This window comes from Carcharodon carcharias, chromosome 4, assembly GCF_017639515.1.
Source record: "Carcharodon carcharias isolate sCarCar2 chromosome 4, sCarCar2.pri, whole genome shotgun sequence".
In the NCBI taxonomy this organism is placed as follows: Eukaryota; Metazoa; Chordata; class Chondrichthyes; order Lamniformes; family Lamnidae; genus Carcharodon; species Carcharodon carcharias.
This window is the reverse complement of record NC_054470.1, coordinates 156,152,296-156,176,377: the sequence shown is the minus strand read 5'-3', so window position 1 is coordinate 156,176,377 and position 24,082 is coordinate 156,152,296. Positions and strand designations below refer to the sequence as shown.

The 24,082-nt window shown below is 41.7% G+C and overlaps 1 protein-coding gene across 2 annotated transcripts in view; it reads left to right on the top strand.

Annotated features, from left to right (window-relative positions):
- The window catches only part of LOC121277040 (low-density lipoprotein receptor class A domain-containing protein 1-like), a 46,967-nt gene that overhangs the window by 1,324 nt on the left and 21,561 nt on the right, over positions 1 to 24,082 (top strand). For both annotated transcript variants that reach the window (XR_005942789.1, XM_041185959.1), the window contains exons 2-3: positions 10,129 to 10,210; positions 22,848 to 22,970. Coding sequence is in view for 1 of the 2 variants with exons in the window: in XM_041185959.1 (XP_041041893.1) it covers positions 10,129 to 10,210; positions 22,848 to 22,970 (205 nt within the window). In the remaining variant the exon portion in view is untranslated. The remainder of the gene's footprint in view (positions 1 to 10,128; positions 10,211 to 22,847; positions 22,971 to 24,082) is intronic.

Genomic DNA, 24,082 nt, shown 5'->3' with positions numbered 1-24,082 from the left:
TGCTGTCGAAGGAGGCTTGAGTTGCTGCAGTGCATGTTGTAGATAGTGCACATTGCTGCCACTGTGCATCAGTGATGGAGGGATTGAATGTTGAAGGGTTGGAAGATGTGCCAATTGAGTGGGCTGTTTTGTCCTGGATGGTGTCAAACTTCTTGAGTGTTGTTGGAGCTGCACTCATCTGGGCAAATGGGGAATATTCCATCACAGTCCTGAATTGCACCTTGTGGATGATGGACAGGTTTGGGGAGTCAGGAAGTGAGTTGCCCAGATTCTCAACTGCTCTTGTAGCCACAGTATTCACATGGCTGGTTCAGTTCAGTTTCTGGTGAATGGTAACCCCCAGGATGTTGATAGTGGGGGATTCAGTGATGATAATGCCATTGAACATCGAGGGGCGATGGTTATATTCTCTCTTGTTGGAGATGGCATTTTCTGGCACTTGTGTGGTGCGAATGTTACTTGCCACTTGTCAGCCCAAGCCTGAATGTTGTTCGGGTCTTGCTGCATATGGACATACTCTGTTTCAGCATCTGAGGAGTTGTGAATGGTGCTGAACATTGCGCAATCATTAGCAAACATCACCATGTCTAATCTTATGATGGGATGAAGGTCATTGATGAAACAGTTGAGGATGGTTGGGCCTAGGACATTGCTGCAGGAGTTCCTCAGGGTAGTGTCCCAAAACTGAGTTGATTCCTTTGTGCTAAGCGTGACTCCAACCAGTGGAGAATTTTCCCCCTGATTCCCATTGACTCCAGTTTTGCTAGGGCTCCTTCATGCCACACTTGGTCAAATGCTGCCTTGTTGAGAAGGGCAGTCACTATCACCTCACAACTTGAGTTCAACTCTTTTGTCCATATTTGGACCGAGGCTGTAATGAGGTCAGAAGCTGAGTGACCCTGGCAGAACCCAAACTGACCACCAGTGAACAGGTTACAAGCACCGCTTGAAATCACTGTCAATGACAACTTGAAACACTTTGCCAATGATCGAGATTAGAGTGATAGGGCGATAATTGGCCATGTTGGATTTGTCTGTCTTTCTGTGTACAGGACAATCATGGGCAATTTTTCACATTGCCAGTGTTCCAACTGTTCTGGAACAGCTTGGCTAGGGCCACAGCTAGTTCTGGAGCGCAAGTTTTCAGGAACCTTCGGAGGAGGTCAAGACAGACCATGCAGTTGAAACTTCTGCCCGAAGATGGTTGCAAATGATTTTGCACTGCTGTGCTGGGCTCTCCCATCATTGAGGATGGGGATAATTGTGGAGCCTCCTCCACTGGTTAGTTATCTAATTGTTCACCATCATTCATAACTGGATGTAGCAGAACTGCAAAACTTTGCTTTGATCCACTGGTTGTGGAGGCACTTAATTCTGTCTATTGCATGCTGCATCTGCTGTTGGCATGCAAATAGTCCTGTGTTGTAACTTCACCAGGTTGGCACCTCATTTTTAATTATGCCTGATGCTGCTCCTAGCATGTCTCCTGCATTCTTCATTGAACCAGGGTTGATCCTGCTTCTTGATGGTATTGGTAGAGTATAGGATGAGCCAGACCATGAGGTTACAGATTGTGGTTGAATACAATTTTGCTGCTGTTGATTGCTCACGGCGCCTCACGAATGCCCAGTTTTGAGTTGCTAGATCTGTTCTAAATCTATCAATGTGAAACCAGCCTGCTTCTCCACAAGGAACTGTGTAGTGGTCATGCTACCAATACTGTCAAAGACAGTTGCATCTGCGACAGGTAGACTGGTGAAAATGGAGTCAAGTTGGTTTTTCTCTCATGTTGGTTTCCTCACCATCTGCTACAGGCCCAGTCTGGCAGCAATGTCCTTCAGGACTCGGCCAGCTTGGTCAGAGTAAGTGAGTATTACTATGTCAGGCTGTTGCTAGATTAGTCTGTGAGATAGTTCCCCCAATTTTGGGACAAGCCCCTAGCTGTTAGTAAAGAGCACTTTACATAGATGACAGGGCTGGGTGTGCCATTGTTGTTTCTGTGCCTAGGTCAATGCTGGGTGATCAGTCCGGTTTTATTCCTTTTTGACTTTTCTGTTGCAGTTTGGTATAATTGAGTGGCTTACAGGGCCATTTCAGAGGGCAGTTAAGAGTCAACTAAATTGCTGTGGGTCTGGGGTAACATGTAGGCCAGACCAGGTAAGGATAGTAGATTTCCTTCCCTAAAGGTCATTAATGAACCAGATAGATTTTTACAACAATTGACAATAGTTTCATGGTCATCGTTACTGGGACCAGCTTTTAATTCCAGATTTATTAATTGATTGAACTTAAATTCCACCAGCTGCCATGGTGGGATTTGAACCTATCTCCCCAAAACATTAGCCTGGGCTGCTGGATTACCAGTCCAGTAACAGTACCACTATACCACCACCTCACCTTTTTCTTTCCTCTCTAAGGTTTTTCCTTAATCTCATGTGTGTCCTATTCTTTATATTGTTTTCTCAACAATGATTTAAATGCAATTCATACTTCCTGTTTTTTGCTTCCTGCTTTGTTGTCTATGTGGATTCTTTAATCTGATTGGTTGATCAGCCTTCCTGCTGATCTTAGATCCCTTGCAGAAGGTGACAAATTCAATGTAACACTGGAAAAGAGGAAGTCTGCATTTTAGATTTGGCTGAAACTTTGTGGGTAGCTTTTTTCAAAGTGTATATGAGCACTTTTCCTTACTGTTTCTCCATCACTGACTGGGCCAATACATCTAGGTCAATAACTTTCCATCCTAATGCACATCTTTACAGAAACTTTTGACTGTTCCATAAATGCAAGAACTTGTGTTTATATAGTGTTTTTTATGAACCCAGAATGTTTCAAAGCAATTCATAGGCAATAAAATACCTTTGAAGTGTCACTGTTGTAAAGTAGGAAAACATGACAGTACGGTACCATGAAAGTAATGAGATAAACTATCACATAAGTTTTTGGTGGTGTTAATTGAAGGTAAAAATTGGCCAGGACCATAGGAGAACTATTCTTATGTGCAAAAAGTGCCTTTTTTTATATCTACACAAGAAAGCAGATGGTGTTTTAGCCAGCATCGACAACAATGCAGCACTCTTTCCTATTTGTCCAAACCAGTAGAGTGACATGATTTTTCAATGCCACAAAGCAACCAATTCTCAATAAATTTCTCCTTTTTAGTTTCTTTACTGGTGAGCACCACTAAAACAGCTAGTACAAACTAACTAAAAACACATAAAATAATTTAACATATAATGTTGTTTCCATATTGACATACACAGTAGTCCATATTTTACAAAGATAAAAGAGTTGGCATTTGTTGCCATTACTCCTCTGAAACTGACAGCAACTTCAGTAGTCTGCACATGGCCAGTTAAACTTGGAAATCCAGAAGTTGCTGTCAGTGATTCTTTTCTCCACCATTGTGTGGTCTGTTGATGTCTCCCCAGACTGCAGTCAAGTAGAAATCACTGAACTGAGGTGAACTGGCCTATTTATCCTATTAGTCTTTCTGTAAAAGGCTTTAAAAAGTTACACCTTGCTGAATCAAGTGTGACAGGGTTTTTAAATGTGTACTAAGTTCATAATTACTGATGAACAGCCTCACTGACTCTTAAACCTAATTTTATATTTATGGAATGTCAGTATTTTCATTACAATAAAAAAATCACATTTTAAAAGTATTGTTTTAAAGTTTATGTTATTTCATCTTCTATATTAATCCCTTGTGTATGTCTCAATCGATTATTTCACTCTCATAAAATTTTAATTAAAAGTGAAAATTCAGTCTATTTTACTTCCCTGTTTTGTTATCTTTGAGAACACTTGAATGTGATCGGCTGCTTACACTGCTTTATTACATCACTATTACTGGATACCTGGCGATCCTTTGAACATGGCTCAAGTTTCTAACTTATATGGGAAAGGGGAAATCCACACCACAGCGATTGTTAGATATTTGTGAACAGCTTTTTTTGAGGTTGGCAGTAGGTTCTGCCACTTCAGCATTGTCCAGGCCAACATATCCTGTAGTGCCTACTGGTTAAAAAGACTTGAACGAAATTGGTGGACACTACATGGCTTAATTCCAGGGTTACCAGGAGAGCTGTGCTCCTTAAGTGCTGCACTGAAATGTTAACCTAAAAGATGGGCTTCAGTCTCTGGAAAGGATATTGAACCCACAAGCTCCTGACTCAGTTGAAAGTAGTGTCTCTGAGCCAAGGCTGACATTTATCATTCAAAAAGGCCTCTATTATCAGTTTAAAGGTCCTCTAATTTCACCTAACAGCTGTGCTTCCTGTTTTCAGTGACTTGTTCAACAGGCTTGTTCTCAGTAGATGTGCAGTTAGTGCCTCCAGCTTTAGATTATTTATATGAAGGCATTCTTGACTGTTGAGTTCATCCTTTGGCCACCATTCAGACTTGGTCCCAGGCTTTATGGTTGGCAAAATACTTCTTATGGCCTAGTGCCTTGGATCGATCACTCACAGCACAAGAAATCATCAACTGCTCCAAATTGGCAGACGTCCTTTGTCAAGAGGCCTGCATCTTGCTCAAAGCAGTCCAGAGCTGTATTTTTATTAAAATTATTTATATAACACTTTCACAACCTCAAGAGGTCCCGAAGTATTTTATATCCAATTAAATACTGTTTCAAGTGTACTCAATGTTGTATTGGAAGAAACATGCCAGGCAATTTGCACACAACTAGCTCAAGCAAACATCAGACACAAACAACAGATACTGACTGGATAATCAGTCTTTTTTTTAGCAATGTTGATTGAGAGAGGACTTTCGTTATTGGTGAGGAATGCCATGTGAACCTTTCATGTCCTATTTATAAAACCTCATAAATGGAGGTCTAGAAGTCAGTCATCAACCTCTCTCCACTCTTAATTGAAAATAGCATCTTGAACAAAAGAAATTTGAAGTGGTTGGAGGGATGGGAAAGAATGAGAAAACAGATACCTCCTAGACCATATGATGTTCAAAATCAATGCATAAAATATTTCATATACAGTAGCTCAGTTATATGGCTAATTAAACATGCACTGTCTAAACGTTCACATTTAAATCACTGGGAAAAGGAGAAGCCTGATATTAATTAGTGCTTGGCATCAAGCAAATAACAGAAATGTACTTGCATCCTGATGTGCTATTGAATGAGCCCAAATTCTGTCAGAAGTTGTCCAGCTAAATGTGTTGTAGATATTTTATCCAACTTTTGGAATGTGCAGCATAAAGTTTCCACCAGAGATCAACAATTGAGAAGTAGCTTATGGTTCCAGTGCATCAAGATTATTCTTTTCTTGGCAATCAACAAGATACTTAACTGCTGCACACATCCCTATTTACTTATAATAAAACTTAATAAAACAATTTCACTTTCACATCACATCATGAAATGTAGCTAAATCATTTAAAAATAAGAGTGTGTTGCTAGGGTGCACGTCCAGAATAATGTACTCCATTTAGCTACAATAACATATTATGTCAATGTTGACTGTTACTGGAATTAAATGATGTACATTCTTAGCTGAGGCTCAACACTCAATATAATTTATTCCCTTGCATTAAAGGGGCCAATTTCACTTGCTTCTTCTCCCCTGCTTTGCCTGGATGCTGGACAGACACAGCTCACTCAGAGTGCACTAAATCTGTCCAGACATGGCCAAGCTTGTACTTAGTTGGACAGCACATTTCCCACCATACATTGTTTCCTTGGCAGTTCCTTAGTGCTATAAAGGTGAAGGCCTAGATGTAGATTATCAACTTCTCCTCACTCTCAACTAGAAAATTGCTTGTGACCAAAGGTTATTATGAATAAAGGTGTCCTGATGGGCTTGGGTGCAAGCTTTGGGCCTTCTGGCTGCAGTTGGAAAATACAAGCCTGTAGGCTTCAGGTCTGAAAATCCATGAAGAGGCTGGACCAGGATTGTAGTACTTATCTTTTTCAGCCTTCCTTGCCTTACTTCCTGGTCCCCTCTTATTGAAGAAAGTCCGAATGCCAGCACCATTTTTTCTGGAGTTCCTAATCTTCCAGTGAAACCAATGAAAAATCTGTTTAGAGGGCTGAAGAAGTCTTGTCCTGCATCATTTTCCTGCCTGCTCCTCTCCTACACATATCATAGGTGCAGGCCCTGTACCATCACTCCTTCAGGAGAAGCATTGGATATCCCATGGCAATGTGTAGGAGGTGGAGATACAGTGTCAACAGGTTTTACACCTATAAACATACGCAGGCACAAATCCCAGGAAGAACGGCGCTTGAGTTCAATCTTAAATTGAAGTTAATCTTTTTTTATACATGGAAACGTCTGATTTTAATGGACAACAGTCAAATGTGTTATTATTTAGCATCCACAAAGGAGAAAGGATATTTTACCCAATGCTAATGAGCTCCAAATACTTTCAAATGAAAACTGACGTTCAGATAAAAAGCCATATTTGACTCAAAATGTTAACTCTGCTTCACTCTCCACAGATTCTGCCAGACCTGTTGAGCTTTTCCAGCACTTTTTTTTTTGGTTCCTTTTTTTGGTTATTTTCATTTCCTCCTCCTTCCCCTTTCTAGATATACCTTTTCTCCCCTCCCCTCTCTTGATTGTTTGCTTGTTGTGGTATGACCCCCGAAGATTTCTGGTACTTAAGGCTACACCCAGGTGACAATTATTCACATGGGAAGAATGACCATTGATGACGCAACTGAAGACAGTTGGGTCAAGGACACTGTCCTGAGGAACGCCTGCAGTGATGTCCTGGGCTGAAATGATTGGCCTCCAGCAGTTACATCCATCTACCTTTTCTGCAGATATGATTCCAACCACTGGAGTGTTTTTCCCCAAACACCATTGACTTCAGCTTTACTGAGGCTGTTTGATGTCATTCTTGGTCAAATGCTGTCATGCTGTGCAGTCACTCTTACCTTATCTGTGGAATTCAGCTCTTCTGTCCAAAGTAACATATGTTATAATGTACAATGTATCCTATTATCATATGTACTACTTCTTAACTCAACATTTCAATATTAATCAAAATATGTTTCCAAAAAATATAGGAGTAGTTGTCCTCAGGGAAAGACAGAGTGAATATAAATGTTTTTGTCAAATGATCTCAGGGTATTTCTAAATGATACTAAATCTGTTGAATTTGAGTTTAATTGAGAAATGAAAATAGTATATTCAAATATTAAAGTAGAGCTTTAATTAACTTGCTGCCAGCGAGCCAAGTGGCCCAAAACTCATCAGCCTGTTTGAGCGTGACAGATCCCAAGTGCTTACTTTGTTAATGTTAATGAGGCCAAATGACCAATTTCAGGCCACCCTCCGGCCTGCCCCTTGGGGCACATGGTGCCCATTTCCAGCCCAATAATAGGCCTATTCAACCCTCCAATATTTACAAATACATATTTGTACTAGGTTGTCCACCAGAGGGCAACAAGAATTGCTTTTTTTTCCTAATGCTTTTTAAAATGACCAAAGTCAGCCAGATTGTTTTTTTTTCTCTCATTATTTGATTGGATTTTAACCATTCTGCTGAAAGTCACTCAGTGCTGGCAGCCGATTGACTGTTCTCATAATGGAAGGCCCTCTAACAAATGGCACACATGCTGGTGTCACCTCCAAAATTAACCTCAATGTCTCCACATTACTTATTTTCAGCATTGTAAAGGAAATGTCATTTTTTTCCCTAATATTACTGTGGGATACTGAAGCAGGCTTGTGTGTGTATGTGTGTGTGTGTGTGTGACTAATTTCATTAAACTGATGACAGTCAGGCTACAAGGTTTAAATCATCAAAGGGATTAGGTGTTAGCAGGTATTTTGAAATGTAAATGGACAAGCTAACACTTGCATTTGTAGATAAGTTGAGCTGTTGTTTGAATTCCAAAGGGGAATTAGAAGGTGACAAGGAAAATGGTTACATCTTACAGGAGTTCATAGGTAAACAAGTAGTGGGGATATCATGTTTTAATGACCCAAAAGCAAAGACAAGATGGAAACATGAAAGGTATTATATTTGGATGAGTTTGAGTTTCAAAGAAAGTTTGAAACGATGGATTTAAAGAATCAAAAGGGAGAAAATGAATTTAAGGAAAAATTGAAAGCTGTATGAAGTGTGGCCATGTGAGATCGTGAAGGTGGATTGTGTGAAACAGACCTGTGAAATAGCAGTGTCTAGCCACCCCAGAGAAGTGTTTACTTGTATCAGGGAGCAAGGTTTTGTTAAAAGCCTTGGAATTCCTTTGTCGAGTGAGAGGGAGAGAGCAGCTGTAAAACACCTCCCTTATAGCAACAGTGGGTGCTTGTGGTAATATTGCTGGGTGTTTTATAGATTAAGAATCTATTTGGACTGTTGCCTGAAAAAGGGTGTGTAGTTGGGAGTCCAGTTAAATAGAAATCTTTTGGGAACAGTTACAAGACTAAGTTTAACTGTGTAACTGTAATCTTGTGTGTTTAACTTTTTATTTTCTTTTGTTAATAAATGTTTTACTTTAATCTTTAAGATCTCCAAAGTTGGACCCTTCTGACTTCAGTGTACATACCTTCTTATAATAAATACAAATTGAGAAATTGTGTGATAGCCTGGCCAAGTTTCCCTTTGGGATTTGGTCAGCCTGGCAAATACCACCTGCCATATCATAGCAACAGTTTTACCTCTTGAGAATCTGAGGGCCAACAATGTTTTTGATCTTCCTCAGTGCTTCTTTAAAATCATTTAGCTGGATCTTTTTCACCTGACCAGCAGCCACAGTCTTCATGTCTTTTGGCTTGAGCTCTCCAATTTGGCCCAAAGATGCCCCCTTCACCACAGCAGTTAGGCCACTTCCTAGATATCCCTCACTTGTGCAAGATCCCTTCAGCTGAGTGGGTTTCTGTGTTTGCCCAAAAGATTTGTAACAATTGTGTTTCTTCACATGCAGGGAGAGAACATTTTAATATTATAATCTGTATGATATTTTTTGAGATAAAAGTAATGCTAAATAAAGTTAGGAGATCCTGTTTCAGGGGTTGCAAAGATAGAGTACCTGGTGAGAGGAGTGGCAGGTTCACAGAAACCAACTGGAATATAGTGCTTCAGCTTTGACTACTAAACCCTTAAGTCCGATTCCAGGGTTTGGAGTACAAAAATCAAGGCTGACTTTTCAGTACAGTACTGAGGGAGCACTGCACTGTCAGAGATGCTGTCTTTCAGATGAGATGTTAAACTCAGCATGTGACCAAGTGCAGCAAAAAACCAGTCTCAGTAAAGCTGAAGTAAATGGCGTTTGAGGAAAAACATTCCAGTGGTTGGAATCGTATCTGTAATGAACGTAGATGGATGTAGCTGTTGGAGGCCAATCACTTCAGCCCCAGGATATCATTCCAGGAGTTCCTCAGGGCAATGTCCTTGACCCAACTATCTTCAGCTGCTTCATCAAAGGCCATTCTTCACATGTGAAGATTTGTCACTTGGGTGTAGTCTTAAGTATCAGGCACCTTTGGGATCATACCACAACAAACAATCAATTGTATTAAAGAGAGGAGAGGGGAGAATATTCATATAGAGAAAGAGGAAGGAGGAAGAAATAAAAACAACAAAAAAAGGAACCAAAAACAGAAAGTGCTGGAAAAACTCAGCAGGTCTGACAACATCTGTGGAGAAGGAAACAGAGTTAACCTTTCGAGTCCAATATGTCTCTTCTTCGGCACATCAGTTTTCATTTGAAAGGATTTGGAACTGCTCAGGGGAATATAAAAATCCCATGGCACTATTTTGAAGAAGAGCAGGGGAATTATCTGCAGTGTCCTAGCCAATATTTATCCCTCAATCAACGTCACAAAAACAGATTATCTGGTCATTAGCACATTGCAGTTTGTGGGACTTTGCTGTGTGCATACTGGCTGCCGCGTTTGCTTCATGACAACAGTGACTTCATTGGCTGTATAGCACTTTGAGACATCAGGTGTGGTGGTTGTGAAAAGCGCTATACAGATACAATCCTTTCTTTTTACTCGTCTAACAAATGTTGCAGGGCATTCCTGACACAAACTTGAGTACAGAGACAATTTGTCCATATCTGATATATGCAAATTGACGTATTAGAATCAAATTACAGAAAGCCTATTCTACTCACTAAATAATTTTGTTTTTTTTCTCCTGTAGGGTGTGGATGTGACTTCAATCTCAACTGATGCATATTCTCAGTTTGGATCCCAAATGTATTTAAATCAGGATAAACACGAAGGTACATTTTAATTTATTTTACTGTGTTCCAACTAAGGATTGTGAAATCAATTTTATTTTAACATAGAAGCAATTATATACATTTTCATAACCTGCAAATCTGAAAATGCAACGTTTAAAAAACTTCTCTCCCATCACCCTCCAGAAGATGTTAATTTCTTGCTTCAGTCAGATCTGGTACCCTGGCCAAACTTTTATTCTGTATCATGAGATGTGGGCATTATTGGCTAGGCCAGCATTTACTGCCTATCCCTAATTGCCCTTGAGAACTGAATGGTTTTCTAGGCCATTTAAGAGTCAACCACATTGCTGTGGGTCTGGAGTCACATGCAGGCCAGACCAGTGGTAAGGACAGCTGATTTCTTTCATTAAAGGAGTATTAGTGAACCAAGATTTTAATGCAATGGTTTCATGATCATCATTAGGCTTTCAATTTCAGATTTTTTTTATTGAATTCAAATTTCACCATGGTGAGATTTGAACCCAGGTCCCCAGAGCATTGTCCTGGGTGTTTAGATTCCAGTGACAATACTATGTCACTGCCTCCCACTGGCAGCTTAGTTAACTGTGATGGGAATTATAGCCAACCATGATCTGCCCTCATCCAACATCTGAACATCTTCCTGCAGACATCACTAGATAAATTTCAAACTTCTAGGTCTGGGAACTAAACTGAATCGTGATTGGGAGTGGAAAATCCAAGTCAGTTTTCCAGGAATGCTGAGATTAATTGTAACTTGCATGCGGCAAGTGCCAACAGAAAAGTAAAGCTCCCCAAACTTCACTTCAATATGTTTTAACTGCTACTGCACCAATGAAGCACTTGAATTTCTGATGCTAAATATTTTTATAGCCTATCTGACTGTGGCAGTTGGTTAAATGTCAAGTAGAGCTGAATTATGAGCAGTTTTGTGCAGCGAGCTCCTGCATGTTGGGAACTACATTAAGAATGCTTGAATTCATTTTAACAAGAGCTCTACAGTGAGCTTAGCAAAGGGATTCTGGACAGTCTCAATTTCAATATAGATCCCAGAGGTATAAGGGCATTTATTCCACCAGTAATTCCTACAAACCAGTGACTGGGTTGATGGAAGAATCATGTTGGTAATTTTCACACAAGTGAAATAGCAAAGGGATTTTTATTTAATGGATTTAATGTCCCATACAGCACTGTGGCATAAGCTGCAGTTTCAGTATATGGAATGTCCCTAAAATTGTAGCATCCCAGAATACATCCATTTGTCTCATTTAATCCAGCAATGCAACAGAAGAGCAATATCTCTGACCTGTGAGTCCCAGATCGCCTTTGAACCTGTCAGAATGAGGGTCACTGACACAGTATTCCAGAGTTTTCACAATTACCAGAATGAACCAATATAGTTGTAATTGAGGAGTTTCTGAGTCTCGGGATCTCTGCAGATGGGAATTTCTCTCGTTTTCTTTTGCCATTCTGCTTACAATCACCTGCACTTGCTTCTGCTAGGGTAAGACTAACAGTATGTTTTCAGCCCAAGAACCTCCACATGCATTGAGGGTTTCACAGGGACAGGTATGGCATTCCCTACAGGCATACCTTTCTATGCCATGTGGAAGAGGAGGAGCCTGTGTTTTGTGGAGGAAAGAAGAAGGTAGCATTTAACGGCTTGCAGCCTGTCAGATATTATAACACAGCCCTCCCCCAAACCCCTCCTTCCCCTACCACTAGACTAGAATATACTCAAGCAAGCAGCACGTATGATGATTTTCCTGTGTAGTTGTATATTTTATCAATAAGGCATTAAGGTGATACTGACACCTACCACAGGAAGACCTACATGTGCGCCCAAATATCCATACTGCAGTTATGAAGGTGACTATTACCCTCAATGTTTGTGGCACACAAAAAAATTTGCATTAATATAGCATTTTTCATAACATCTCAAAGCCCTTTACAGCCAATAAAGAAAGAATGTGCAAGTTTACAGGGATAAGGCAGGGGAGTGGAACTAAGCAGAATGCTCTTTCAGAGAGTCAGTGCAGACTCGATGGGCCAAATAGCCTCCTTCTGCATTGTAAAAATTCTATGTTTCTTTTGAAGTGTAGTCACTTGTAACGTCAGAAACATGACAGCCAATATGCACACAGCAAACAGTTGTAATGACCAGATAATCTGTTTTTTGCGGTATTGAGGGATAAATATTAGCCAGGACACCAAGGATGACTCCACAGTTCTTCTTCGAAATAGTGCTGTGGGATCTTATACATACATCAAAGCAAGCAGATGGGGGCTCAATGAGCTATTTCGTCCAAAAGACAACGCCTTTGACAATGTAGCGCTCCCTCAGTACTGCACTGGAGCACCAGTTTTGATTTTTGTATTCAAGCCCTGGAATGGGACTTGATCCCCGAACCTTGTGACTCAGGGGCAAGTGCGCTACCAACTAAATCACAGCTGATTACTTTGGGCAGTTATGGGAATCCTATTCAATCATCCAGCTATCAGTATGAATATGAGTTCATCTATTCACTGGTGCCCTTTAGTGGGGAGTTGGGGAATTCATAACCTTTGGCACCACAGTAAGATAGCAGTAATGAAATAAAGCTATCCACATTTAGAGAGTTATTGGCTTCCCCAAGCGATAGGTTGCATTCAATGGCTGACACATTGCTTTGCATGATTCCAGAGAACATCTGCTCAACTAGATTAACAGGAGGGGCTTTCACTGCCTCTATGTGAAGAACATGCAGAGGATTCTCCATGTCAATGCTCAACATTCTGAAAATTGTCACAATTCCTCATACTGCAAAAATTCAGCCGTGCATGACCCTTTCAGAGAAGGGAGTCACAAAACAGAAGATATCTGGGTGAGAAAGATTATTCTTGCTCTCAAAAATAACAGCTTGTGTAAGGATGGTTCGAGCTGCAGCAGAGGATGCTAAAGCTAGGCATATGCTTCTACAAGCCTATTTTTGCTGTCTGGACAAGTCAAAAGGAGTTCTGCAGTATACTCCATATGTGTCACAATTATTTATACCATGCTGTGCTCTTCACAGCTTTACCATTCAGGAAGTGCTATTGCTTTGATATTGCTGATGAGAAGGTCATAGCATTGCTGAGTCCAGAACAACATGGAGCAGAGCATAATGATGACTTGCACTCAGAAAACCCCTCAGTAACGTCTGCCAGGAGCACTACAGAACATTTCATCTAGGCCCAAAAACTCCTCACTTCTAACAATACTGCTGATCCTGGCACCTGCAAAGCCATATAAAGGCTTTTCCTAGCCCCTTAGCAAGTTAGAACACATCCACCAGAGATGGCTGCACAGTGGTATACAGTCAGGAGAGATTTTTTTTATTCATTCATGGGATGTGGGCTTCCGGGCTAGGCCAGCTTTTATTGCCCATCCCTATTTGCCCTTGAGAAGGTAGTGGTGAGCTGCCTTCTTGAACCACTGCAGTCCATGTAGCGTAGGTACACCCACAGTGCTGTTAGGAAGGGATTCCCAGGATTTTGACCCAGCGACAGTGAAGGAACGGTGATATATTTCCAATTCAGGATAGTGAGTGACTTGGATGGGAGAGGGGAACTTCCAGGTGGTGCTATTACTATCTATCTGCTGCCCTTGTCCTTCTAGATGGCAATGGTTGTGGGTTTGGAAGGTGCTGTCGAAGGAGCGTTGATGAATTCCTGCAGTGCATCTTGTAGATAATACACACTGTTGCTACTGTGTGTCGATGGTGGAGGGAGTGAATGTTTGTGGATATGGTGCCAATCAAGAAGGTTGCTTTGTCCTGGACAGTTTTGAGCTTCTTGAGTGTTGTGGGAGCTACACTCATCCAGGCAAATGGGGAGTATTCCATCACACTCCTGACCTGTGCCTTGTAGATGGTGGACAGGCTTTGGGGAGTTGGAGGTGGGTTAATCGCCACATGATTCCTAGCCTCTGACCTGCTTTTGTAGTCACTATTTATATGGCTAGTCCAGTTCAGTTTCTGGCCAATGGTAACCCCCAGGATGTTGATAGTGGGGGATTCAGTGATGGTAATGCCATTGAACATCAAGGTGCGATGACTGGATGGTCCTGGCCTGACACTCGTGTGGCGCGAGTGTTACTTGCCACTTGTCAGCCCAAGCCTGGATATTGTCCAGGTCTTGCTGCATTTGGACATGGACTATTTCAGTATCTGAGGAGTCATGATTAGTGTTGAATATCATGCAATCATCAGTGAACATCCCCATTTCTGCCCTTGTGATGGAAGGAAGATCATTGATGAATCAGCTGAAGATGATTGTGCTGAGGACACTACACTGAGGAACTCCTGCAGTGAATCCTGGAGCTGAGATGTCTGACCTCCAACAACCACTACCATCTTCATTTGTGCTAGGTAAGAATCCAACTAGTAGAGAGCTTTCCCCTTGATTCCCATTGACTTCAATTTTGCTAGGACTGCTTAATGCCACACTTTGTTAAACGTGGCCTTGATGTCAAGGACCGTCACTCTCACCTCACCTCTGGAATTCAGCTCTTTTGTCCATGTTTGAACCAAGGCTGTAATGAGCTCAGGGGCTGAGTGGCCCTGGCGGAACCCAAACTGAGTGTCAGTGAGCAGGCTATTGCTAAGCAAGTGCTGCTTGATAGCGCTATTGATGACCCTTCCATTACTTACTGATGTTGGAGAGAAGACTGATGGGGCGGTAGTTGGCATGGTTGGATTCGTCATGTTTTTTGTGTACAGGACATAAATGGGCAATTTTCCACATAGCCGGGTAGATGCCAGTGTTGTAGCTGTACTGGAACAGCTTGGCTAGGGGTGCGGCAAGTTCTGGAGCACAAATCTTCAGTACTATTGCTGGAATATTGTCAGGGCCCATAGCCTCTGCAGTATCCAATGCTTTCAGCCATTTCTTGACATCACGTGGAGTGAATCAAATTGGCTGAATTCTGGCATCCGTGATGCTGGGGATCTCCGGAAGAGGCCAAAATGGATTATCCACTCGGCACTTCTAGCTGAAGATTGTAGTAAATGCCTTATTTTTTGCACTGATGTGCTGGGCTCCCCCATCATTGTGGATGGGGATATTTGTGCCTCCTCCAGTGAGTTGTTTAATTGTCCACCACCATTCACGACTAGATGTGGCAGGACTGCAGAACTTAGATCTGATCCGTTGGCTGTGGGATTGTTTAACCCTGTCTGTCACTTGCTGCTTATGCTGTTTGGCACACAAGTAGTCCTGTATTATAGCTTCACCAGGTTGGCACCTCATTTATAGGTATGCTTGGTGCTGCTCCTGGCATACCCTCCTGCACTCTTCATTGAATCTGGGTTGATCCCTTGACTTGATGGTAATGGTAGAATGGGGGATATGCTGGGCCACGAGGTTACAGATTGAGTTTGAGTACAATTCTGCTGCTGCTGATGGCCCACAGCACCTCATGGATGCCCAGTCTTGAGTTGCTAGATCTGTTTGAAATCTATCCCATTTAGCATGGTGGTATCCTTAATGTGAAGGTGGGACTTTGTCTCCACGACTGTGCGGTGGTCACTCCTACCTGTCATGGACAGATGCATCACGCTCAGGCAGGTTGGTGAGGATGAAGTCAAGTATGCTTTTCCCTCTTGTTGGTTCCCTCACCACCTGCCGGGGACCCAGTCTAGCAGCTATGTCATTTAGGACTCGGCCAGCTCAGTCAGTAGTGGTGTTCTTGGTGATGGACATTGAAATTCCCCCACCCAGAGTATATTCTGTGCGCTTGCCACCCTCAGTGCTTCCTCCAAGTGGTCAACATGAAGGAGCACTGATTCATCAGCTGAGGGAGGGCGGTATGTGGTAATCGGTCGTTGCCCATGTTTGACCCGATGCCATAAGACTTCATGGGGTCTGGAGTCAATGCTGAGGGCAACTCCCTCCCTACTGTATACCACTGTGCTGCCATCTTTGCTGGTGGGACAGGACACACCCAGGGATGGTGATGGTGGAGTCTGGGACATTATCTGTAAGGTATGATTCCATGAGGATGACTATGTCAGGCTGAAGCTTGACTAATCTATGAGACAGCTCTCCCAATTTTGGCACTAGCCCCCAGATTTAAATAAGGAGGACTAGGCAGGGTCAACAGGGCTGAGATTGCCTAACTTGATGCCAGGTGGTCCATCTGGCTTCATTCCTTTTTTGTGACTTTGTAGCAGTTTGTCACAACTGTGTAGCCTGCAAAGCCATTTCAGAGTCAACCACATTGCTGTAGGTCAGACCAGGTAAGGACGACAGAGTGAACCAGATAAGATTTTACAACAATCGACAATGGATTCATGATCATCACTAGAATTTTAATTCCAGATTTTTATGGAATTCGAACCAGGGTCCCCAGAGCATTACCCTGAGTCTGTAGGTTACTAGTCCAATGACAGTACCACTACACCATCGCCTCCCCTAATGGCCCTGGGAATCCTCTGGACTCCATTAAGTCTCATGGCATGGACAAGGAAACCTCAGCCGATGAATCAGTACTCCTCCATTTTAAAAGTCACTTGGAAGAAGGACTGAGAGTAACAAGGGTACAGAACATACTCTCGGTTGGAGATTTCAACATCCACCAGCAAGAGAGGCTCGGTCACATCATTACTGACCAATCTGGCTGAGTCCTAAAGGATATATGTGCCAGACTGGACTCGGGGCAGGTGATGAGAGAACCAACATGGGGATGAACCTATTTGATTTTATCCTTACCAATCTACTTGTCGCAGAAACATCCGTCCATGACAGTATTGATCTGAGTGACAACCATATAGTCCTTGTGGAGATAAGACACGTTTACCACTGAAAACACCCTCTGTCATGCTCTGTGGCACTACCACTGAGCTAAATGGCATAGATTCAAACAGACCTAGTGGTTCAAAACTGGACAGTGATGATTAAAGAGTGTGGAGAGAGACGAGAGGCCATTAAATAGCACGGAGAGAGAGAGAGAGAATGAGAGACCATTAAAGAGCGTGGAGAGAGACGAGAGGCCATTAAATAGCACGGAGAGAGAGAGAGAGAATGAGAGACCATTAAAGTGCATGGAGAGAGAGGTGAGAGGCCATTAAAGAGCACGGGGAGAGAGAGATGAGAGACCATTAAAGAGTGCGAGAGGGAAAAAAAGCCCAGAGAGCAGCTGATTGGTGGGTAGGATTGATGAGTATCTCTAGGCTTTAAAGTAAAAATAAGGCCTTTAGTTTGTGTTTAGGCCTTGAGTCCTTTTTTTCTCTTTTTCTTAAAAATAGCTTGTTAAGTATAGGATCGACACTGGTGTAAACAATAATTACAATAAAGTGTAAAGAGCGGAGGATTCTTCAAGTGTAAAGAGCAGGAATACTAGAATAATTAATTAATTAATTAAATAAAATACGCAAGTGATGGTAGGATAGGTGATGTGTTGCTGCTGCAGCATGTGGGATCTGTTGGACACCGAGGTGATCGAGAATGAATCCCCCTCTCTTTACCCTTTATTATAATTATTTTTTACACCAGTATCGATCCTATACTTAACAAGCTGTAGTAAATGTTTGTAGCTCAAGGAACTTCGGATCCAAGTTGAGGAGCTGGAGTCTGAGCTGCAGACATTGCACCACATCAGGAAGGGGGAAAGTTACCTGGACACTTTGCTCCAGGAGATAGTCACACTCCTCAGATTAGATAATTCAAATTTGGTCTGTGATCAGGGACAGGAGGGTGTGACTACAGCTGAAGCAGATATGGGGACCCAGGGGGTAGCATTCGAGGAGCCTCAGCCCCTGCAACTTTTCAACACTTGCGAGGTTCTTGAAAGCTGTGTGGTCGAGAGTGGAGACTGCAGAGAGGGTGAACGAACTTACCAGGGCACCATGGTACAGGGAGCCACTTAAGTGGGGGGAGGAAATAGGAACATAGTCATAGCAGGGGACAGTATAATTAGGGGGATAGATACTGTTCTCTATTGCTGTGAGCGTGAAACCCGAAGGTTGTGTTGCCTGCCCAGTGCCAGGGTCAAAGACATCTCCTCAGGGCTGGAGAGGAACTTGGAGTAGGAGGGGAGGAATCCAGTGGTTGTTGTCCATGATGGTACCAACGACACTGATAGGACTAGAAAGGAGGTTCTGCTGAAAGAATTTGAACAGGAGCTAAATTAAAAAGCAGAACCTCCAAGACAATAATCGCGGGATTACTACCTGAGCCACGGGCAAACTGGCATAGGGTAAATAAAATCAAGGAGTTAAATGCGTGGATCAAAGATTGGTGTGGGAGGAATGGGTTTCAGTTCATGGGGCACAGGCACCAGTGGGACCGGGCTTCACTTGAACCATGCTGGGACCAGTATCCTGGCAAATTGAATAACTAGGGCTGTAGAGAAGGATTTAAACAAAATAGAGTTGGGGAGGGTCCTGGAGAGGGGATAAGTCCGATTATAAAGCAAAAGGATTTGGTAGCCTTGCAGGGCAGCTATTTAGGTAATGATACCCAGAGTGTGACAGGAAGGGACAGAGTGTACAAACATTAAAAACAACAACAGCAAATAGAGTCAAAGGGGGAAATAATGGTAAAAAGACAAAATTAATAGCTCTTTACTTAAATGCACATTTTCGGAACAAAAATGAATTAATGGCACAACTAGAGGTTAATGGGTATGATCTTATAGCCATTACGGAGATATGGTTACAAGGAGATCAAAGCTGGGAACTAAATATTCAGGGGTATGTGACTTTTCGAAAGGACAAGCTGGAAGGAAAGGGTGGTGAGGTAGCTTTGTTAGTACAAGATGGAATAATTATGATAACAAGGAATGATCTTAGTTTGGAAGATGCAGAATCCATATAGGTAGAGATAAGAAATAACAAGGGGAAGAAAATCGTGGTGGGAGTAGTCTATTGGCCCCCTAACAGTAGCTATACTGTAGGACAGAAAATAAATCAGGAGATAATAAGGGCATGTAAAAAAGGCAACACATTAATCATGGGTGACATTAATCTTCATGTAGATTGGGAAAATCAAACTGGCAGAGGTAGCCATGAGCAAGAATTCATTGAATGTATTTAGGACGGTTTCCTAGAATAATATGTTGTGGATCCAACCAGGGATCAGGCTATTTTGAATCTGATAATGTGTAATGAGGCAGGTTTAATAAATGATCTCACAGTAAAAGATCCTCTAGGAAACAGTGGCCATAACATGGTTGAATTTAGCATTCAGTTTGAGAGTGAGAAACTTGGGTCGGAAACAACTGTGCTAAACTTAAATAAGGGTAATTACAAAGGAATGAGGGCAGAGTTGGCTGGAGTGGACTGGGAAAGGATTTTAGCAGAAAAGACGGTTGATGAACAATGACTGATGTTTAAGAAAATAGTTCATAACTCACAACAAAGAAATATCCCAGTGAGGAAGAAGGATTCTAGGAAGGGGATAAACCAACCATGGTTAACCAAGGAAGCTAAGGATAGTATCAAATTGAAAAAAAACATACAATGTGGCAAAAATTAGTGGTAAGCCAGAGGATTGGGAAAGTTTTAAAAACCAATAAAGAATGACCAAAAAAAAGGGAGAAAATAAACTTTGAGGGTAAACTAGCAAGTAATATAAAAACAAACAGTAAGAGCTTCTTTAAATATCTAAAAAGGAAGAGAGAGGCCAAAGTGAACATAAGCCCCTTAGAGAACGAAAGATGAGGAAATAATAATGGGGAACCAGGAAATGGCAGAGGAGTTGAATGAATACTTCACAGTAGAAGAAAGCTAATAGCTTTCCAAAAATGCTAAATAATCAAGGGGCAAAAGTGGTGGGGGGTGGGGGGTGGGGGGGGCTGGTGGTGGGCAGGAAGTAAATACAATAACTATCACTAGAGAAAAAGTGCTAGGGAAACTAATGGGGCTAAAGGCCGATAAGTCCCCTGGACCTGATGGATTGCATCCTAGGATATTGAAGAAAGTAGCTACACAGATAGTGGATGCACTGGTAGTAATCTTACAAGAATCCTTAGATTCTGGAAAAGTCCCTGAAGATTGGAAAACTGCCAATGTAATGCCCTTATTCAAAAAGAGAGGGAGACAAAAAACAGGTAACTATAGACCAGTTAGCTTAACATCCATCATTGGGAAAATGTTAGAATCTATTAAAAAGGGTGGAATAGCAGAGCATTTAGAAATGCATAATATAATCAAGCTGTCAACATGGCTTCATGAAGGGGAAATCATGCCTGACAAATTTATTAGAATTCTTTGAGGAGGTGACAAGCAGGATAGATAAAGGGGAACCAGTAAATGTAATATATTTGGATTTCCAAAAGGTATTCGATAAAGTACCGCACATAAGGCTACTTAATAAGATAAGAGCCCTTGGTGTTGAGGGTAGTATATTAGCATGGATTGGCTAACTAATAGAAGACGGAGAATTGGGATCAGGGGAGCATTTTCAGAATGTCAACTAGTGGAGTGCCACAGGGATCAGTGCTGGGCCACAATTATTTACAGTATATATTAATGACTTAGATGACAGAAGTGAATGTACTATCACCAAGTTTGCGGATGACACAGAAATAGGTGGGAAAGCAAGTGGTGAGGATAATATAAAGAGTCTATAGAGGGATATAGGCAGGTCAAGTGAGTGGGCAAGATGTGAGGTTATGCACTTTGGCAGGAAGAACAAAGGAGCTGAATATTATTTAAATGGAGAAAAACTGCAGAAAGCTGCAGCACAGAGGGATTTGGGAGTCCTTGTGCATGAATGACAAAAAGCTAACATACAAGTTCAGCAGATAATAGGGAAGGCAAATGGAATGTTGGTCTTTATGTTAAAGGGAATGGAGTATAAAAATAGGGAAGTCTTGCTAAAACTATACAAGGCACTAGTTAGACCACACCATACTGTGAACAGGTTTGGTAGCCTTATCTAAGGAAAGATATACTGGCATTGGAGGCAGTCCAGAGAGGGTTCACTAGGTTGATCCTGGGTATGGAGGGATTTTCTTATGACGAGAGGTTGAGTAAGTTGGGCCTGTATTCATTGGAGTTTAGAAGAATGAGAGGTGACCTTATTGAAACATATAAGATTCTTAGGGGGCTTGACAAGGTAGATGCTGAGAGGTTGTATCCCATTGTGGGAGAGTCTAGGATACAGGGCCTAATCTTAGAGTAAGAGGTTGCTCATTTAAGCCTGCTCAGCAGTGTGTACCATCTACAAGATACAATGCAGCAACTAACCAAGGCTCCTTTAGCAGCACCTTCCAGACCTGTGACCTCTACCAGCTAGAAGAATAAGGGCAGCAGATGAATGGGAACGCCACCACCTGCAAGTTTGCCTCAAAGTCACACACCATCCTGACTTGGAAATATATCACTGCTCCTTCATTATTGCTTGGTCAAAAACCTGGAACTCCCTATTTAACAGCACTCTGGGTATACCTTCCCAAACAGATTGCTTCAGTTCAAGAAGGCAGCTGACCACTACCTTCTCAAGGGCAATAATTGCTGGCCTTGCCAGTGAAGCTCACTTCCTGTGAATGATCAAATAGAAATTAAAAAAAAAAACTGCACACAATTAGCCATTTATGACCTAACCCTCACCAATTCATTAGCTGTGAGGGATTTCGTTCACTAAATGTGTGAGTACAGGCATAGCAATGCCAAATTTGCAAGTGACTGCCTAACTTTTTTCATCTTGAGGGAGTTTAATGTCCATGCTCCCTTTCACACTTAATGGAATGCCCAAGATTGCTTCTTAGCTACCAGGATTTCACAATGCTATGTTTGCTCATGAACCGTCGTTGGGTCACTAATGCAGTAGAGGAATGTTACAATGAAGTCAAAATTCAGACTAGAATCATGTAGCAAATTAATGGAATGGTGAAAGGACAGTTTAGGTGCTTTGATGGGTCAAGGTGTTTTTTCATTATTCTCTTAGCACATTGTCAAAATTCTGCTCAGCAAGAAGACTTGTTGAGGAGGAAGGAGAGACCGAGGCTGAAACCATTGGGACAGTGGAGGTGTGACATGACAGAGATGCAGCATCATCACAGTCAGCTTTAGGTTGAGATCTATGAAGCTGGCTTATTCGAGAAATCCTCTGTGATATGTAACCTATCTTATACCATTGTACTTCAAATACCAAAGTCACTATTCTCCAAACCCCAGGAAGTACTTTCAGCCCCTTCACGTTTATAGACATCTTATGACTGAAAGAATCTAACACAATATATATTATTAGTAGTTCCAGTTTATATTGTGCAATAAAATATGGTAATGTCTTCTTTGGAAGTATAGCCTACTGTGAAGAGTCATGGGTGGCCATGAGGACTGGTATCCATGGAACCAATTCTGCACCAAAACCTAACACATTCAGGAAAGAACTTGAGAAAATTTGAGTGAAAAATTGGTTTTACAATGAATTTTAGTTCTTTTCAACTTAATTTTACAAGGGATCCTAATGGTGAGATTCCCTCTTTCAGTATTAATTTCAGGTAGTTAAATTAATGGAAATACTTTGTGCATCTAATATTTTAATTCACCAATTGTAGAGTGACTGTTAATTAACATAATTTTTTTTGCAATTGCTTTGAAATAGGGTGGGGGGTATGTTGACCCCTACATATTTATGATGTATAAATTCCAACATTTGAAAGCTGACCTATCATATAACCCATTTTTTTTAGGCTGCAGGAACTGCTGTCCCAGGAGATGTGTCTTAATCACATGTGTAATCTTGCTGATTCTTGGGGCAATGGCAGCTGCTTTAGCCTGTGCGATTATATTTGGAATACCACCCAAACAGCCAAGTATGTAACCATAATACAAATGTGTTCAGCTTGTTTAAAATAAATATTGTTACATTAAGAATGATCACCTGGTAATGATTACAACATAGAAGGTTCAGATGATATTAATCATGGGAGTGAAACTTGAGCAGTTTTTTCCCCCTCCTCCACAGAGATTAGATACAGCTTTGAAAGCAATTTCTTTCCTGTACGATATGGTACACACTTTGCAGTTTCATGCTATTCTATTCCGAGTCCAACACTGGATAATCTCAATGGTGGCAGCATGTATCGGAAGTATGCAAATATGAACACAAGATTAATAATGATGGTCATTATTGCAAGTTTCTCAAGAAACAGCCTGAAGATCATTGTTGGGAAGTTTTCTGCCATGTAGGTCAAAATCCTGGAACTCCCTCCCTAACAGCACTGTGGGTGTACCTACACCACATGGACTGCAGCGGTTCAAGAAGGCAGCTCACCACCGCTTTCTCAAGGGCAATTAGGGTTGGACAATAAATGCTGGCCCAGCCAGTGATGCCCACATCCTGTGAATGAATTTAAAATATATATATATTATGAGCAGGAAATTTCTGAGTTTGGTATCTAGTCGGTATTGGACTTAGCTGGGCAGACAGTAATGGGCTATGATGTGCCACATGTGACGATGTTTTGCACATGTTCTTCCACTTAAGAGACAGGCCTTTATTGATCAATTGTGTCCATTAGACTCATGAGTATGAACATTTGAAAGTATTTTATTGTTGTGTCTTGCAGCTTTGGTGCATTGTGATGACTGGATTTGATAAATTACTTTTCTGTACATCTGTTACAGGATTTACTCTACTTTTTTTAAAATTCATTCTTGGGATGTGGGTGTCACTGGCTAGACCAGCATTTATTGCCCATCCTTAACTACCCTTGAGAAGGTGATAGTTTGCTGCCTTCTTGAACCGCTGCAGTCCATGTGGGGAAGGTACACCCCAGTACTGTTAGGGAGGCAGTTCCAGAATTCTGACCCAGTGACAGTGAAGGAACAATGATATATTTCCAAGTCAGGATGGTGTGTGGCTTGGAGGGGAACTTCCAGGTGGCGGTGTTCCCATGTGTCTGCTGCCCTTGTCCTTCCAGAT